The 18925-nt window shown below is 36.5% G+C and overlaps 1 protein-coding gene across 9 annotated transcripts in view; it reads left to right on the forward strand.

Moving 5' to 3' along the window:
• BRAF (B-Raf proto-oncogene, serine/threonine kinase) overlaps positions 1-18925 on the forward strand; it is a 179426-nt gene that overhangs the window by 142640 nt on the left and 17861 nt on the right. For 7 of the 9 annotated variants that reach the window (XM_035700227.2, XM_049095216.1, XM_025433893.3 and 4 more), the window contains 3 exons: positions 7833-7879; positions 8696-8814; positions 12386-12517. In XM_035700227.2, coding sequence (XP_035556120.1) covers positions 7833-7879; positions 8696-8814; positions 12386-12517 — 298 coding nt within the window. Of the gene's footprint in view, positions 1-7832; positions 7880-8695; positions 8815-12385; positions 12518-13422; positions 13560-18925 lie in introns of those variants that run through there. The other 2 variants (XM_049095218.1, XM_025433894.3) reach the window with 1 other exon arrangement.

The raw sequence follows: 18925 nt of genomic DNA on the forward strand, positions 1-18925 counted from the left end.
GTAAGTGATAACAGTTGGAATTCGAATCCCAGTCTCCTGTGCTCAAAACCCATGCCCTTTCCACTACGCCTCTTTGTTATGTCACTTAAGTCTTCTGGGCTCTGGTTTTCCCATCAGCATAAGTAGCATTATTACCTTTTTGCTTGCCTCACAAAGAAACATGAAAGTTAAGAAACTTACTAATGCAAAAATATCCTAAAAACTTTAAAATGCTGTATGTGTACATGAGGGTGGTGGAAATTTTTTTCTTTTAGAAGTTTCATAATTTTTGCTTTTAGTTTAAGATCTTAAATCCACTTCAGATTGGTTTTTGTGTGTGGTGTGAGGTAAGGGCTGAAGATTTTTTCCCCATGTGAATATCCCAATGATATTCATTGAAATGACTATTCTTTCCTCCATAGAGCTATCTTGCTCTTATAAATAAATAAATATTATGCTTCTGGTTTTGGACTTGTGAATGTTTGAGATGAATTTTTAAAAATTAATTACATGGTTTTTGATATTTCATGTTTAAAATACATTTTCTTTTATTTTTTTAGGTCACTATTTTACTTTAGAAGGTCTAATTTTCCAAAGAGGGATTATACCCTCTATAATGCAGGTCCCAGCTAGGAAACAAAAAAATACATAGAAATATCATATTTGTTAATTAGAAGATTCAATATTGTTAGGATGTCATCCTTCCCAAATTGATCTATAGACTTATTGTTGAGTCCAGTCAAAATTTTAGCAGGCTTTTTTGTAGAAATTGACAAGTTGATCATAAAATGTATATGGAAATGCAATGGCTAGAGTAGTCAAGACAATTTTTTAAAAATTGAAGGACTTCTAGTCTTAGAATTCAAAACTTTGTATGAAGCTACTGTAATCAAGACCATGTGATATTGGCATAAGAATAGGCATATAAATCAAAAAACAGAATAGAAAGCCTAGAAATATATCCATTAGATCTACGGTCAGTTGGTTTTTCTTTTTTTTTTTTTTTTTTTACAAGATACCAAGGCACAATTCACACAGAAAAGGTAGTCCTTTTGACGCATATTACTACAACAACTGGACATACATATAGAATAAATAAGCAAACAATTTGCCCTTAGCCAACACAAGACATTAGTATTACCTTGAGATGGGTTGAAGATTAAAAGCTGAAAATCTAAAACTTCTAGAAGAAACATATGAGAAAATCTTTGTACCCTAAAGAAAGGCAAAGATTTCTTAGGACACAAAAGGTAAGGTAAGTTGGACTTCATCAAAATTTAGTTGCTTTTTGAAAGACACTGTTAAAAAAAAAATAAAAAAAAGAATAAAGGACAAACCACAGATTTGAAGAAAATGTTTGCAAGATACATTATCTGTTTAAAAGACTTATATCTGAACTATATAAGAACTTGTACAACTCAGTAATAAAAACTACCCAACAAGAAAATGGACAGAAGATTGGAGTACTTTATTGAAAAGGCATAAGAATGGCAAATGAGCACATGCAAAGATGTTCACCATCATTAGACATTAGGGAAAGGCAAATTAAAACTACAAGACACCACAACACACCCACTAGAATGCTTTTAATCAAAACCAAGTATACCAAGTATTGGCAAGGATGCAGGGCGACAAGAACTCTTACACATTACTAGTAGGATCTTAAATGAGACAAACACTTTGGCAGTTTCTTTTAAAGTTAAAATTATCACGTGAGCAATTCTAATCTTATTTATTTACCCAAAAGAAATGAAAACATACATCAACAAAAGAGACTTATACTTGAATGTTTGTGGTATCTTACTATAATTGCCAGAAGCAAGGAACAACCCAAATGTCCAACAGGTCAGTGGTTAAATTGTGGTATATCCATACCCTGTAATACCACATGCAGCCAGTGTGTGAATCTTAGAATCATTAGGCCTGGGGATCCGTGGGTGGCTCAGTGGTTTCGCGCCTGCCTTTGAACTCCAAGTCCTGGAGTCCCTGGATCAAGTCCCGCATCAGGCTCCCGACATGTGGGCTGCCTCTCCCTCTGCCTGTGTCTCTGCCTCTCTGTCTCTCTCTCTATATGTCTATCATGAATTAAAAAAAAAAAAAAAAAAAAAAGAATCATCAGGCTGAGCAAAAGAAGCCATGGATTTTTGTTTATATGAAATTCTAGAAAAGACAAAACTAATGTATAGTAACAGAACTTTATTATCCATGGTTGCCTGAACCAAGGAGGGTGTTAGTAATTGCAGAAATACGTGAAAAAAATTTTGTGGGTGATAGATATTCTTCTTGTTGGTTGTGGCTGCTCATTACTGTGTATGTTTGTCAAAACTCAAAACTATACATAAAATTGGGTGCATTTTATGTTATATACATGTTATACCTCAATAAATTAGTTTGTTTTTTAAAGTAAAAGAAACTGAAAACTTTAAGTAAAAATAGAATTTGGGCCACTTTGGAACACAACTGGAAAATGTGTGTACTTCATGTCTTAGGGATTTTAACCATTTTAAATTATATTGACAGCAGAGGCATAGCAGAATATCATTCCCTTCAATCTTCCTCACTTTCTACATTGCGATTATGAGGGGAGTGGAGGGCATCAAAGTAGAAGGGAGACTGTAATTGAAACTGTTTGGATCAAATATCATCTTGTCACTACCATCATGCATATCAGTCCAGTTGGCTGTTATATTCTCTGTAGTGTCTGAGGAGAGATTGAACTTTCTGTGTGAAGTCTGATAAACTTTTTGAAATTGTGTAGTATTAGTGAAAGAGGACTGAAATACTAGTGTCTATGTGAACCAGTTCTCTGCTTTTAAAAATAGTTGAAAATACAAGAAAATAACAGTAAACTTAAGTGCGAGACACTTGGAACTGTTGTAAATAGACAAGACTGATAAACATTTGACTATGGCAAATGTAGCCATAATATTTGAGTTATAGCAAGGCATTTGATACTTCTCATGATATTGGTGAGGATAAGATCAAGAGATACAACATGCATGGAGAATTCAACTGGATTTATAACTGTATATTGATCATATCTGAAGTTGTTAAGCTAGGAGATTTTTGTTTCATTCTCTTGAGTAAGACTAGCATATTTACAAATAGATAAGGGCTTCATTAGTACACTGGTCTTTTAAAACATTTTTTAGTGAGAACTAAACTTTTAATAAGCTGGAGCTATAGGCCATGTCTACAAAATAGGACATCCAAGTCCAAAAAAGAGAGAAATACAAATAGAGGATGGGGAAACTGTTTTGTAAGAGTAATGCAAGAACAACTCAGTAGGGTTGTAACTGAATGTAATTTTAGTAGGAGTTAGTAGAGTGACTGTGGCTGCCATGATAATCACAATAATGGGCGATAAAAATTTTTTTAACCCACCATGAGGAAGATGAAGATAAATTTTATTTTTGTCTTGTTTTTGGACTCCACATGTAAGTGTGATCATATGGTATTTGCATTTCTCTGGCTTATTTCATTATGTATAATGCTCTCAGGGTCCATCCGTGTTGTTGCAAGTAGCAAAATATCCTATTTTATGGCTGCCTGATATTTGTGTGTGTGAGTGTGTGAATGACATTTTCTTTATTCATTCATGGGCACTAGGTTGTTGCCATGTCTTTGCTATTGTGAATAATGCTGCAATAAATGTGAAGCGCAGATGTCTCTTTAGATCCTGATTTAAATTCTTTTGGATATATACCCAGAATGGGATTGCTGGATCATATTGTAATCCTGTTTTTTAAGTTTCTTGAGGAATTATTTTCCATAATGGTTGTACTAATTTATGTTCCCTTCAACAGTGCACGGAGTTCCCTTTTCTCTACATTCTTGCCACCATTTGCTATTTCTTGTCTTTTTGATAAGAGCCATGCTAACAGGTGTTAAGCAGTATCTCATTGTGGTTTTGATTTGCATTTCTGTGATAGGTAGTGAGTGATGCTGGACACCTTTTGGCCATCTGTATGCGTTCCTTGGGAAAATGTCTGTTTTTTAATCAGATTGTTTGGGGGTTTTGATAGTGAATTGGACAAGTTTTTTATATTTTTTGGATATCCTCTTATTAGATATATGATGTGCAAATATTTTCTCCCATTTGATAGGTTGCCTTTTCATTTTGTTGGTGGTTCGTGTCCTTTGCTGTGCAGAAGCTTTTTAGTTTGATGTAATCCTACTTGTTTATTTTTCTTTTGTTGCCTTTGCTTTTGGTATCAAAAAAAAAAAAAAATCATTACCAAGACCAGTGTCAAAGAGCTTGCTACCTGGACACCTGGGGTGTTCAGTGCCTTTGGCTTCAGGGTCTTGGGGTCTTGGTCTTGAGTCCCGCATCAGGCTTCCCACAGGGAGCCTGCTTTTCCCCCTGCCTATGTCACTGCCTCTCTCTGTCTCTCTCTGTCTCTGTCTCTGTCTCTCTCTCTCTCTCTCTCTCTCTCTGTCTGTCTCTCATGAATAAATAAAATCTTAAAAAAAAAAAAAAGATCTTGCTACCCCTGTTTTTTTTTTTTCTAGGAGTTTTATGGTTTCAGGTGTTCAAGGAGAAAATTAAGATGAGAGTTACTCTAGTTTATGTTGATCAGATCAGATCTAGAGTATTATCTTCACTCTTGGGACATCATATTAAGCTCTTAAAAGAATGTTAAAAAGCTGAATCTTGGGGGCATCTAGTTGGTTCAGAGGATTAAGCGGTTCTGCTTTCCACTCAGGTCATGATCCCAGGGTCCTGGGATCAACCTCCATGTGAGGCACCCTCTGCCTGCCACTCCATTTGCTTGTGCGCACACCATCTCCCTTGTCAAGTGAATAAATAAAATATTAAAAAAAAAGAAAGCTAAATATTGGATAATACCTTGAAAGAAGCAGAGAGAACAGATTTTACTAGATGATTGCCCAGCTTTCAGATTAAATGATTCTCTAGGTGGATACTTTTTTTTTTTTGTTTTTCAAGGAAAGACACTCCTAAGATAAACCTATCGAGAGGATATATTCATTTGGTTTATAGCATGTTTTCTCTCTCTTTTTTTTTTTTAGATTTTATTTATTTATTCAGGAAAGACAGACAGAGACATAGGCAGAGGGAGAAGCAGGCTCCATGCAGAGAGCCCGACGTGTGACTTGATCCCGGGACTCTGGGGTCATGCCTTGGGACCAAGGCAGGTGCCAAACCGCTGAGCCACCCAGGCATCCCTATAGCATGTTTTTTCTTACTGCTACTTTTATAAATCTATAAGGTTCTCTTTAACATCTTAGAAAAGTTAAGAAAGGGGTCCTATTTAATTTCCTTAAATAATGGGTATACTTCTGTATCATATGAGTTAATTTCTTATTGTTCCCTTCCTTCCATACCCTCAGTTATGTGTCTTTTGGCATCTTTGATTATAACTCATTGTTGCTTAGAAATTATGTTTTAGTGTCAGCCTATGTAGAATTATATAGAGTAGTAATTACTCTGGAACATTATATCATGTAGAGATATGGGGTATAATACTCATTCCATTTTTCCATCTGGGGAATTTGAGTACCTTTTTTTTTTTTTTTCAAACCATCCATTATATAGACCTGGATTTCTGCCTTTTCACTGGTTTTGTGGCAGAGATGTTACAGAAAGAGAATTATTACATGAGATAGAAGTTAAGAAAGCAGCTTGTAAACAATAAAAGATAAGATTACACAAGGATAAGGTGGTGCTATTTCAAGTTGCAGCTGTATACAACTTTAGCCTATAATAAATTTATGCTATCTACCTTCCAGTAGGGTTCTATCACTAGCTCAGTAATTGTACTCATATCTTGCTAATTATCTAGTACTTTCCTGGTGAGAAATTTTTTCTCCTCACCCTCTAGTTGATTTCTGTCTACCTTATTCTTGATATATTTCTTTGTATCAGATTTGTTGAAAAGATTGATACCATCAAGAACACCTTTATCTTCCCTTATAACTTCATCATGCCTCCACATATTCATATCTACCACCTATTTGTTGTTTTTAATTTCAAAGGAGACAGAATCTTTTGTCAAAGACTAACACCTATTATGTGCACTAAGTACCAGGTCTCAGACCAAAGCACCAAGCTCCACCACTGAACAGCATCACCATTTGTTACCCTTCCTCTCTAGTGGAGACAAGGTCTCCCTATCTTGAAAAAGCTTGTGGTTGAGGCTCCTGTTCTCCATCTGTATCATTCTGTGTCATTGCAGAAAAATTTTTAAGCAAATGACACCTATAACAGACATCACATTTTCTTCCAATGTAAGAGAGACCATGTGATGTAGTGGGACAAGAGTGTGGTAAATACTATGGAGGAAATAAACATAGAAGTAAGAGTAATTGGAGGAGAAGGGGTTCCTTTGTATAAATCATTTGAAATGAAAATTTTATCTGAGAAGAAAGCTTCAAAATCTTGATCTCTGGGAGAATGAGGAAGTATAAATGAAGAAGAGAAAGCATAAATAAAGTTTAATTGTTATGAATCTTCAATTTTTAACAGTGTTTATTACATAATTTTGATTATATACTATTTGGACTTTGAAAGTGTCACTTTAAAGCAAAATTTACTTCCTAATTAATGGTCATTGTCAAATTTTAGAAGTCTCATATATCTATTCTTTCCAGTTTTAAATGAAGAAAAATAGCTTTGACTAGGATATTATATGCATTTCGTTGTAGTTGATTCAACAGACATGTTGAACACTTACCACATGCCAGGCTCTGTGCTAGGCACTGGAGATTGAAACAGAAATAAAGGAGGCACAGCCCTTACCCTCAGTGAACCCAACTAAACCAGTTTTTAGGGCTCACATAGGTAATTTAAACTTACCATTGACTATAAGATAGATGCACTGTGGATATTATGTAGCAGGTTTGCTCCTCACTATTTTTGTTTAGAAATTTTATTTTATTCTGCATTATTTTCTCTTATATGCTATTTTAAACTAATCAACAATGGAGTTATTCACTGTGGCCATTATTAACTAATTTTAAGACTAAATGATTAACATGTGTGATAAAGCTCCGTATTTTTAAGAAGTTATTTTAAGAATGTATAATACTACCTTTAAAATTAACAATCAGGGGCAGCCCGGATGGCTCAGCGGTTTAGCGCCGCCTTCAACCCGGGGCCTGATCCTGGGGGCCTGGGATCGAGTCCCATGTCGGGCTCCCTGCATGGAGCCTGCTTCTCCCTCGGCTTGTGACTCTGCCTCTCTCTCTCTGTCTCTCATGAATAAATAAATAAAAATCTTTTAAAAAATTTTTAAAATTATCAATCAGATTTTATATTCTAGTGGAGTTTACATTCTGAAAAGGGAACCATAGGCACAGGAAAAAGAATACATGAATCAAGCTATTACAGTAATTACGATATAACTCAACAGTGAAAGATTACTTTTGGTTGAGTTAGTCATAGCAAAGCTTTATTCAGAAGATAGAATGTATATTCAATCTTAAAGGATAGGTATGAATAGGTGGAGAATAGAATGAAAGTTAATTTGGGGATGGGTTTGGAAGGGAAGTATTGATCACAGGTGGGATTAAATATCAGGGTGTATTTAAAGGACATGGATAAATAGGTTTGACTGGAATGAAAGGTTTGTATTGGTAAATAGTAAAGTATAAAGCAAAGTCTTTTAATAGAATACAAGATTTGGGCTCTACCATAATAGTAATATGTTTCTATAATCCTAAATTCATTTACAGTTTAAGATTTCTTACATAAAGAGGTTATCACAATGTACAGTTTGCAATTGTGTCATGATTTTGAATAAGTCTTTATTTACATCCCTAAATATGTTCTATAGATTTTGAGGCCAGAGTCTTTACCCCTACTCAGGTTGAAATGATGTTTTGTTTTTCAGTTACTTACACGCCAAGTCAATCATCCACAGAGACCTCAAGAGTAATAGTATCCTTCCTGAAATTTGTCTGCGAAGTTTGAAAACATCCTGACTTTTTCTTCTGCATTTTGTCTTCACATTATGTAAAAACAGTTTTCATGCTAAGTTCAAAAAATGTAAAGAGAATTAATAAATGGGTTTGCATGAGAGCATAGTATAAAGCAGGGTGCTGCAACATGCTTTTGGTTTCTGAACATTTGAGTGTTATAAAAAAAAAAATCCACCAAGTCTTTATAATAGTAGGACTCTTTTATGATTGTGTGCTTACATTCTGTCAACACCCATAAAACAGGTAGCTATCTACCCATTTCTTTCAGTGCTCTGATGCTACTCTGCAGTAGTTGAAATGTAACTGAAGGTTCTAACTTGCATAACAAGGAGGTGAGAAAAAACAAAATTTTTCTTCTTCCATAAACCCAGATCAAGATCCTAGCCGTCAACCAACTTCATTCCAATGAAGAACCTTTGTAGCTTTCCTAAATGCTAAAGCATATCTGGGTCCATGTTACTAAAATCTAACGGGAACATTTCAGGGTTTCCCATAAACATAGGTTGGAAAGCATCTCACCTCATCCCATCATATTTCAAGCCCCCAAAATCTTAGAAGCAGGTCACATATGCCAAATAGAACCATATTTTTAAAAACATATTCATTAACTTTAAGAGGAAATATGAAGTACTATACTTTTTAAAGAAATATCAATTTTACCAAAAAAATCATATTATAGAATTACAGAAATTAGATCTCTTACCTAACATTTTTGTAATGCTTGCTTTGCTAGGAAAATGAGATCTATTGTTTTCCTTTACTTACTACACCTCAGATATTTTTCTTCATGAAGACCTCACAGTAAAAATAGGTGATTTTGGTCTAGCCACAGTGAAATCTCGATGGAGTGGGTCCCATCAGTTTGAACAGTTGTCTGGATCCATTTTGTGGATGGTAAGAATTGAGGCCATTTCTCCATTAATTAAATTTTTGGACCCTGAGGTGCTACTGAGTGACTAGAAAATCTTTGAAGGTTTCGACTAGTATTTTCATAATTCCCAGTATTCACAAAAATCAATGTTGATCTTATTTTTTATGTAAATAAAATTTAACTTTTTTCTTTATCCTTAAAAAGAGTATTATGAAATCAGTTTCAGTATACTTCAAACAAAAAAATAGTATTTTATAAACAACTGTTGAAATTTTATCCAGAATTGTCTCTTTAAAATATTTTGTGTTCAAAATGTTCTGTGTGCCCGGTTTCAAAAAGAAAAAAACAAGTGTGCAGTTTCAGCAGGTACGATCTGCAGTATTTCTTAAGGTTTTACTAAAAGAACTACTCCTTTTAAGAGAGGCTGTTTCATGATGTTATTTAAGCCTAAATTGGAAAGTTACTTCCTTTAGACTAGAAAGAACCCATAATTATGGGGCAGCTGGGAAAGAAAAGACATAAAAAAAAAAAAAAGAATTTTAACATAGCCATGTGCTGCCCTGCATAGCTCTTTGTTGCTTTTTCTTTATTCCTATTTCTGCTTTGTGTAAAAGAAGGGAATGAAAACTTCTGTGCCATTACTTTCAGCAGGCTGTGAAAAGGGCAGGTATAGGAATCATCCTCTAAGCTAGCAGTTCTCAAAAGGGGCCCTAATACCCTTTTGGAAGTCCCCAAGGTCATCCCTGTATGAGACCAGATGTTTCTTTATAGTCTTGAACCAGAACAACACATCACAACAGATCGAATGCCAGAACCAAAATATGTGACTATAGCTGGCTGCTCTTAAACCAGTCAAAAAGAATTGCAGTACTCTTCTCACTGAACTTTTTTTTGGATTTGAAAATACACTTTTCATTAAAAATGGGTAATCTTTGTTAACATCTAATGGCTATTACTTATGAAATTACTAAATATTTTAACAGTTTCCCAGTTATGTTTAAATATGAGAAATACCCATAGATATAATCCACATAAAAGTTCCTTGGGGTCTTCAGTAATTTTCAAGACTAAAAGAGTTTTGAGATCAAAAAGTTTGAGAACCGCTGCTCTCAGCTGAATGCCGGATGTCCCTAACCAGTAGTGCAATTTGAAGCTTTAAATAATTGAATCTGCACTAAGGCTTTGGGACACTCTGCTGGAAACAGAGAAGCTGCAGGGGCTCTTGAAGCCATGTTTGCATAAATTCCCTGAACTATCTGTAAGAGCCTCCAAGAGGGGAATTCCAGGATAGATGTGAATTAGTCAAATAAACTTAGGGTTAAATTCAGCTATGCTTTCTTATAAAAATAACTGGAGTAAAGACAAGTGGTAAGGTGGAAGGGGTACAATGGACCTAGGAGATCTGTACTCTATAGTCCTCTGTTTAACTCTCAACCTGCACATTTCCTAACCTCCATGTCTCTCCATCTTTAATGTTGGTCGGACTAGTGGATTTCTAACACCTTTTTTGTTCCTAAGATTCAGTAATTAGAGCTAACTAGGTTTGTTTCTTTAATATATTTTAATTGTTTTAATAAATCATTTTATAAATAGGAGGCTTATTAGTCATTGTAATTGGGATCTCATGCACCTTTAAGGCACACACCTTGCTATAAGATAGCAGTGGATTCTAGGATGCAGCAGGCTAGCACACACTAAGTGTGAGACTGTAAAACCTCAAATTAAAAAGAAACAATACATGTTTTAAAGGTGTATCTATTTTAACTAGTGTGGGGGAGATGCTCAGTTAAACTCCAGGTTTGTCCTTTTTCTAAAACCTAGATTATTATACCCAAAGTTTTATATTCTAATTTATTTTTTGTTGATACATAGGTAGATTGGTTCATCCTTTATTCTATCAAGCTGAGCTTTCATATAAGAGATTAGCTAGTAGTACACTTACGTGTTGAAAAAATCCTTTTGGGTTGATAATTGCCTTCAGAAACAAATGCGGAGCATCTGTGTACTAGTAGAGAAGAGTTTGGTCAGAACTAAGATTATGTAATTCTCTGAATTCTTCTCAACCTTGTTCTATTTATCTTAGAGGGGAAAGAAACCTTTGTGAAAATTTTTACAGATTAAATCACTAAATTAGTTGAGGATCAATCATGCATTTCTTGTCCAAATAAATTTCATCAAGCCATCTCCAACAACAGTAGAGGTAAAACTAAGTTTTAAAAAGATGGTTAGTTCCTCAACTGATTTATTATTCTGTCCCTCGCAAAATTGTATTCTGGCTTTTAAAATTATGCCTATATCATAACCAGCCTCTCAGTATTCTAGCTTGTTCATCACATCACAGTTGTATGTGGTTTATTTTGTACTGTATTACTAAAAGCAGCTAGCAATAAAATGTTTGACAAAAAAAGTAAGCAGACCCCATCTTCTCCTTCACCTCCCATCCTTCATCAGGATCTCCCATACGTCTTCTGTCAGTGGTTCTCAACCTTAATTGGACATTAAAATCATCTGGGGAGCTGTAAAAACCAGCAATGTTTGGATCCCATCCCCAGATTCTGTTGTTATATTATTGGCCTGGTATGTAGTCTGGACATTGAGAGGTTAAAAAGTCTACACAGTTGATTGTGATTTGCAAGTAAGGCTTAGTGCCATTGCCTGCTTTTTGAGATAGACCAGTGACCAGGAATCCTGTCCCAGGTCCTCCAGCCATTTATGCAGTTAGTTCAGGTTTTGGTATCAAAATAATGCTTTCATGGAACTTTTATTTACACTCTGCAGTGTCTTTAGAAACAATTCTTCCAAATGAAACAGTACAGAAGATGCAAGGGAAAGAACTCTTTTAAGCGTATATTTAACCAACCATTTATTGTATTTCATGAACACAGCCAATTAAGAAATTAAGTGGTAGAGTACAATGAGTAAAATGTGTAAAAAATGTAGCAAATATGATTTGGTCTGTATCTTTGCCCAGGAAGCAAACAGCCAGCATTCTTTATGCCATCTTCTAAATTGACCTCCTATCTCTTGGTTCTGTTAATAAAGCACCCATGGCATATTGATAATGCTTTTGGAGGCAGGAAAGGGGTTTGAGTTTGTCAGTGTCGATGTTTTACCAGTATTGTCTAAGGTGCCCTGAGGCGAGAATCATTGTACTAATGGGAAAACTTAAACTCTAAGGCAATTATTAGCGTAGTGGTTATGCTACTTCCAAACATTTTAGGACTGCAGGTCTTTTATTTCTTTACTGAATCAGGAATGGAAATTGGAATTGATTCTTGATAGAGCTAATCCTGGGAAGGATTCAAATAGCAATGGCAGTATTTTGTACAGAAAGAGGATGGCTGATAAAATTATAAAATCTTCATAATACATGTGGAATCTCAGGTAATACTGCCTCTTTCAGGGCTTACTGAGCATTTTTTTTTCTTATTAATCAGTTTTATTTCTTTGCCCCTTAATAAGAGAATTGATTGCATATTAATTAGATGGATTATTTAATGACGAAAGCATTGTTCTGGGAATTGTAATCATTTGCTTTTCAGTCTTTTTAGTTGAAGAATAAACAAGAATATTTTTCTTTTTGTGTTCTAATAGGCACCAGAAGTGATCCGAATGCAAGACAAAAACCCATATAGCTTCCAGTCAGATGTATACGCATTTGGGATTGTTCTATATGAATTGATGACAGGGCAGTTACCTTATTCAAACATCAACAACAGGGACCAGGTAAATATTTACCATCTCTTGGGGTTTATTTTACTGTTTGTATAAAGACTCCAGTTTGTTGTAGAAAAGTATTGAGTCCAGAGTAGGCATAAAGGATGGATATCTTAATCTTTGTTACCAGTTTTGGAAACCTTTGGTGGACTGTTGGCAGTGATAGCAGCATGTAAGGCCTTTCCTTGAAATGTCAGTGTTGTCACGGAATGCAGTTGCTGATGGTCTGACTAGAAACCAGAGCTGCCACAGTGGAGAGCGCCCATGTTTCCTGACCACACACAACCAGAAGGAGCTCTGCTGCCATGGCATCTGAGCTTTTGTGCCTTTTATTCTGTCATAGGTTGTGCTGAGCAGGCACTCAGCTATGTGCTTCTTTATATCCATTTCTTTGGAAAGTATTAGTAAGCTTTCTCCATTTTTAAAACTAGGTAAATGGAAAGACCATTGTATCATGCTTTCACTTTTCTATACTAAGGCTTTCAATAGGAGGGAATTTTTTTTACTTCCTTCTTTCTAAATTCCTGTTCTCTGTCCTTCCCCAAAGTTCCTGACAGAGCCTCATGCAGCATTTTGCCTTTTCTATCCCATCCACGTTGAGTTCACCAGGACCTTAACACTGACTAAGAAAAAGGAATTGTCTTTACTGACATTATATTGTATACCTCAAGATTTTAAAAGTGTAGGGTGGGGTGGGGGTGGGGGTTATAGAGACATTGCAGCAGTTCCATTCTTCATATATTAGAAAACAATGATCAACCATATAAACTGTGGTTAAATAATATTTATATTTTATACTGTGGCTTGCATCAGTTTTACCTGGGGAATTTGCTTAAAACTGGAGATTTTGTCTAAAACTAAAAGAGAGGTGCCTAGGTGGCTCAGTCTGTTAAGCATCTGACTCTTGATTTCAGCTCAGATCATGATCACGGTGTCATGAGATCAAGCCCCACATCAGGCTCCATGCTGAGAGTGGAATCTGCTTAGGATCTCTCTCCCTCTCTCAAATAAATAAATAAATAAATAAATAAATAAATAAATAAATAAATAAGTGTGTGTGTATATACATATATATATGTGTGTGTGTCTGTGTATATATATATATATCCTAGAGTAGATTTTGATTCCATGGAGTGAGATCCAAGCATTTACATTTTTAATAAGTTTCCCAGGTGATTTTGGTATATACCAAAGTTAAAAATCACCAAGGAATTAAAAAAAACTATAAATGGGGCACCTGGGTGGCTCATTGGTTGAGTGTCTGCCTTGGGCTCAGGTGGTGGTCCTGGGTTCCTGGGATCAAGTCTCAAATGTCAGGCTCCCTGCAGGGAGTCTGCTTCTCCCTCTGCCTGTGTCTCTGCCTCTCTGTGTGTGTCTCTCATGAATTAATAAATAAAATCTTAAAAAAAAAAAAAATACAGTAGGGATCCCTGGGTGGCTCGTCAGTTTAGTGCCTGCCTTTGGCCCGGGGCCTGATCCTGGAATCCCGGCCCGCATCAGACTCCCTACGTGGAGCCTGCTTCTCTCTCTGCCTGTGTCTCTGCTTCTCTCTCTGTCTCTGTGTCTCTCATGAGGTAAATAAATAAAAATCTTTAAAAAAACTGTAAATGTTTTGTGTTTTATCATAAACTAATGAAATTATAGTTTTTAATGTATGAATATGTTACTTCATTTAAGTAGTGTGTGTGTTTTGGTCATCAGCTCAAATCTCAGTCTTTTTGGAAATAAGCTCTAAGTATCTTTCTTACTAAGAACATCAGCTATCATATGGTTTCAGAGAAATAATCTCAGTTGTCATGTACATCATATATACTTACTGAATCACCATATGGTCCCTTACCCAGAGTGGTCCTAATTTTGTAGTTAAAGAATTTTTCCTAAATGACTGTGTTTCGGGGCACCTGAGTGGCTCAGGGGTTGAGCGTCTACCTTTGGCTCAGGTCCTGCTCCTGGGGTCCTGGAATCAAGTCTCGCATCAAGCTCCCCACAGAGCCTGCTTCTTCCTCTGCCCGTGTCTCTGCCTCTCTCTCTCTCTCTCTCTCTCTCTCTCTCTCTCATTAATAAATAAAATCTTAAAAAAAAAAAAAAAAGACTGCTTCTATCCAAGTCAGTACAGAGCTAATTGGTTGGTTTCTGTTTGGTCTTCCTAATCACTACACAGCTTTAGAATGTTGAATCCTACTTTTGAGTGTTAAAAAAAAAAATCTGTGACCTGGTTCCTAATTACCTGATATTTTAAGCCTGCATGAAATTTAGATTCAGGATAGACCAAGCTACTACTAAGGAACATAGTAGAAACATTGCAATTAACTGGACTTGTGACAGATCCTGGGTAACTGAGATGATAGATTTGATGATGGCAGTCTGAAGAGCAGGATTGTTTCTAATTTGCAAGCTTCCTGTACTCTGCCTTTTATAGTCTCATTAACTAGACTATATGACATAATACTCTGTGCCATGTTCACTTTTCCTTTGCATATTACTTTTTTTTTTAAGATTTTTAAATTTATTTTTAGAGGGAATGAGAGCATGAATGGGGGTAAGGGGAGGGAGAGGGAGCGTCTCAAGCATACTCTCGCTCAGCACGGAGCCCAACACTTGGTTCGGAGCCCAACACTTGGTTCGACCCTACGACCCTGAGATCATGACCTGAGCCAGAATCAGGGCAGACACTTAACCAACTGAGCTGCTTAGGCACCCTGCATATTTCTTTTCTATAGGAATTACAAGAGAATTTTAGTATAGTTTTAGTTGATTTATCAGAGACACCATAAATATGAATCAAAGATCTGGATGAAATCCAGTGAATATCTTTGTTTTAATAAAATAATAAAATTCTGTTATGGAAATGGGTATTATTATCTCCAAAATACAGATAAAAACATCCCAGAGTTCTATACTCATCCACGTCTTAGCATTTTAGGTGCTTTATCTTCCATGCGAATATAATAAATAACGTGGCAAGGGCTTTCTCTCCATAAGAGAAATAAGTGAGTGACCAACAGAAGGGTAAGGGCTTTACTAGTTAATTATTTCTGGTAGTATAGTGAGAGCCTTCTGGAATTTGCCAATCTGAATTGTGTTTGATGAAGAAAAAGAAGGTAGAAGAATGATACACTCTTCCTATCACCCCTAGTCTAATTCATTACTTCTTAGTCTGCTTTCCTCAAATGGCACTTTCCACGGAACTCCCTCTTGGGAATCAGTAACTCTAGTTATGTTCAATGAAGTAATCCCAGGCTTTGCTCCATCTACCCCCTTGATTTGATTTTTCTTTTCCTCTTTTACTTTGATCTCCATGGCTCTCAGATTGGACTTCTGTTTGAAAATTTAGGAGTACTCTTATTCATGGGAGATAGGACTACTTTTTTACTCTGCACTATAGGAACCACTCCTGTGCGCTCTCACCCCCATATTCTGAAATGGTAGCTTTTGCCTATAAACTTAAAGCAGGACTCTGGTTAAGCAGCTCGGTATAAAGGCCAACCTTGGACTTGTGACCTGCATGACCTGGTCACTTTACTTCCTCAAGTGTCTGTATTTTCTTCCCTTTCATTTATAAAAATAAGAAATTATACTAAAGAGGGACACCAGGGTGGTTCAGTCAGTTAAGCATCTGCCTTCTGCTCAGGTCATGATCCTAGCCTCCTGGGATCCAGCCCCACATCCCGCTCCAGGCTCAGCAAGGAGTCTGCTTCCCCAGCTTGTGCGTGTGTGCGCGCTCTCTCTTTCTCAAATAAATAAAATCTTAAAAAAAGAAAACAAATCAGACTAAAGAATTCCTTGTGTTTACAAAGATCATATTCTTTACTAAAGCACATCTCTTAGCTCTTCAGGGGATGGACATCCTTGTTACTTTGCAGAACAGTATGCCTTTTGTTTACCTTACCCGATGCTGAGGTCTAAGAAATTGGTGTCATTTTTTCCCCCTCTTTATCCTTCCATTTCGCTCTCTAATCACCCTGTTCTGGGCAGCCCAGGTGGCTCAGCGATTTAGCGCTGCCTTCAGCCCAGGGCATGATCCTGGAGACCAGGGATCGAGTCCCACATTGGGCTCCCTGCATGGAGCCTGCTTCTCCCTCTGCCTGTGTCTCTGCCTCTCTGTGTCTCTCGTGAATAAATAAATAAAATTTAAAAAAAAAATAATAATAATCACCCTGTTCTTCCCTCTTCCAGTGCAGTTTTGCTAAGTTGGGATTAATAATGCATTCATATGAACTAGGTATATTGACACTCTATCATCATGATTTTCTTTCCTTAGAGCAGAAGTGCTATGTCATCTTGAAGAAAATAACAGAAACTTCTGTCTCATTTTAAGTATATTTCAGTTAGTATTGTTGTATAATAAACCACCCTAAACATAGTGGCTTAAGCAGATTATGAATCTGCAGTTCAAGCTGCTGTCAGTAAGGAAGGTTTATTTTCTGTGTCATATGGTATTGCCTAAGATACATTAATTGGGTGTTAAAGGCTCCACTTCCAAAATGGCTCATCCACACATTCTACAAGGTGTGGTGCTAGCTGTCCAGGGCCAAGGGCAGGGGGCTTCAGTTCTCCACATGGGCCTTTCTGTGGAGATTTTGTTCAAAGAAAGCGTGGACTTGGTTACAGGCTGGTGGCTGGGTTCTTTTTCTTCCCCTGGTGGCTGGTTCTAAAACATAAGATCTCAAGAGATAAGCGATAGGAAATGAAAGTACCAGTGTTTTATCAACACGCAAATTATTTTAATAAAAAATTTTTAAAGCACTATGTGATATCGAGGGTGACAAAGACGAATAAAAACACAGGCCGTGCTGTCACTGGAATTCACCAGTCTACTGAGGCAGTATAGGGGGCGATATTGAGGATGAGCAGACACTGTGTCCTGGTAAGACAGGAGTGAATGAAGGTGCAGAGATGCCAAGAGGGCTAAATGTGGGTTGAGCATGAAATTAGCCAGTCAGTCCCAGAATTTCAAATTGAGCTGCTGATTTTATCATGTCCATGCTACTTAAGTCTAGTATACATGAATTATCAGGGTAAGTCTTCCCTTTAAGTAATTGTAAAGATTGTGATTTCCTTTATATTTTATTAACATTTCAAAATAAAGCTGTTAAAGCTTCTTTTAAATGTATCCAATGAAATCTAAAAGCCATCCTGACTTGATACCTACCATCTGTGTAAAAAAACAGATTCGATAACTTTTGGAAGTTTTTCTCTTTGAAGAAACATTTTTATGCTTTCAAGGCTTTTATTGATCACTCAAGTTATTTATATCTCTGCAACAAAAATAAGGATTTAAATTTAGAATTAAAAAATATATATATTTCCTGGGACTCCTAGGTGGCTCAGTGGTTGAGCATCTGCCTTTGTCTCAGGGCATGATCGCGAAGTCCCAGGATCGAGTCCTGCATCGGGCTCCCCAACAGGGAGCTTGCTTCTCCCTCTGCCTGTGTCTCTGTCTCCCTCTCTCTGTCTCTCATGAATAAATAAATAAAATCTTTAAAAAAAAATAGTTACATTTACAAATTTTTTAAAAAAGAAAATATTTCTTAATGAACAACATGGGTTTTTCTCATCAGTTCAGTTATATATTTGTGGGTAAATAGGGTTTTGCTAAAGTGAGGTAGGACTTAGCATCAGTTCCTTTCCTTGTTTTATTTTTAAGGAAGTAAGCACTGAAAACTCCTGTTCAATTAGATACAAAGATGAGAAATTCAGGCGTTTGTTGTACCCACATGCACAGTTCAGTGGTCCCCAAGACCATACTCAGATTCAGCCATTCAGTAAGTCTCAGAACTCCCTCCAAGTTGTTAGTACTTAAAGTTACTGTTTATTATAACAGTCAAGGGAAGAGGCACATAGGACAGAATTGAAGAACATTCCATGTGTGTAGGTCCTAGTGTTCTTCTCTCAACGTAATTGTGGACAGCATCTGAATTCTTCTGGCAGCATTGTGTGACAACGTGTAGAGTATTGCCAAACACAGAAACTTGAAAGTCCAGAGTTATCACCAGGGCTCGGGGTCAGGTAAATATGGTTGACCACCTCTGTGGCTGACCTTAGTTTTTAGCCCCTCTGGAGGTCAAGCTCAATGTCCCTTCTATAAATCACATTTATGGCATAGACCATCCAGCATAGCCAAAGGCCTCCAGGTAAACAAAAGGACTCTTATCAGGCAGGGCATTCCAGAAGTATAGGGATTACTTCCCAGGAGCCAAAGGCAAAAGCCAGCCCTCCCTCTGGGCAAGATTAATTCTTTACTATAAAGTATATCACTCAGTTATTTGAACTCACTTCTACAATGTACCCAAAATTACATAATAATTTGTCAGTAAATTTTATAATTAGCTGACAATTCAATTAATCTTGCTGCAAGCAAAGAATTGGAAACCGGCTGTCTTGCAAAGGGATTTGTTACCCATTCATTAGAGCCTA

This window comes from Canis lupus, chromosome 16 (genome assembly GCF_003254725.2).
Source record: "Canis lupus dingo isolate Sandy chromosome 16, ASM325472v2, whole genome shotgun sequence".
Classification (NCBI taxonomy): Eukaryota; Metazoa; Chordata; class Mammalia; order Carnivora; family Canidae; genus Canis; species Canis lupus.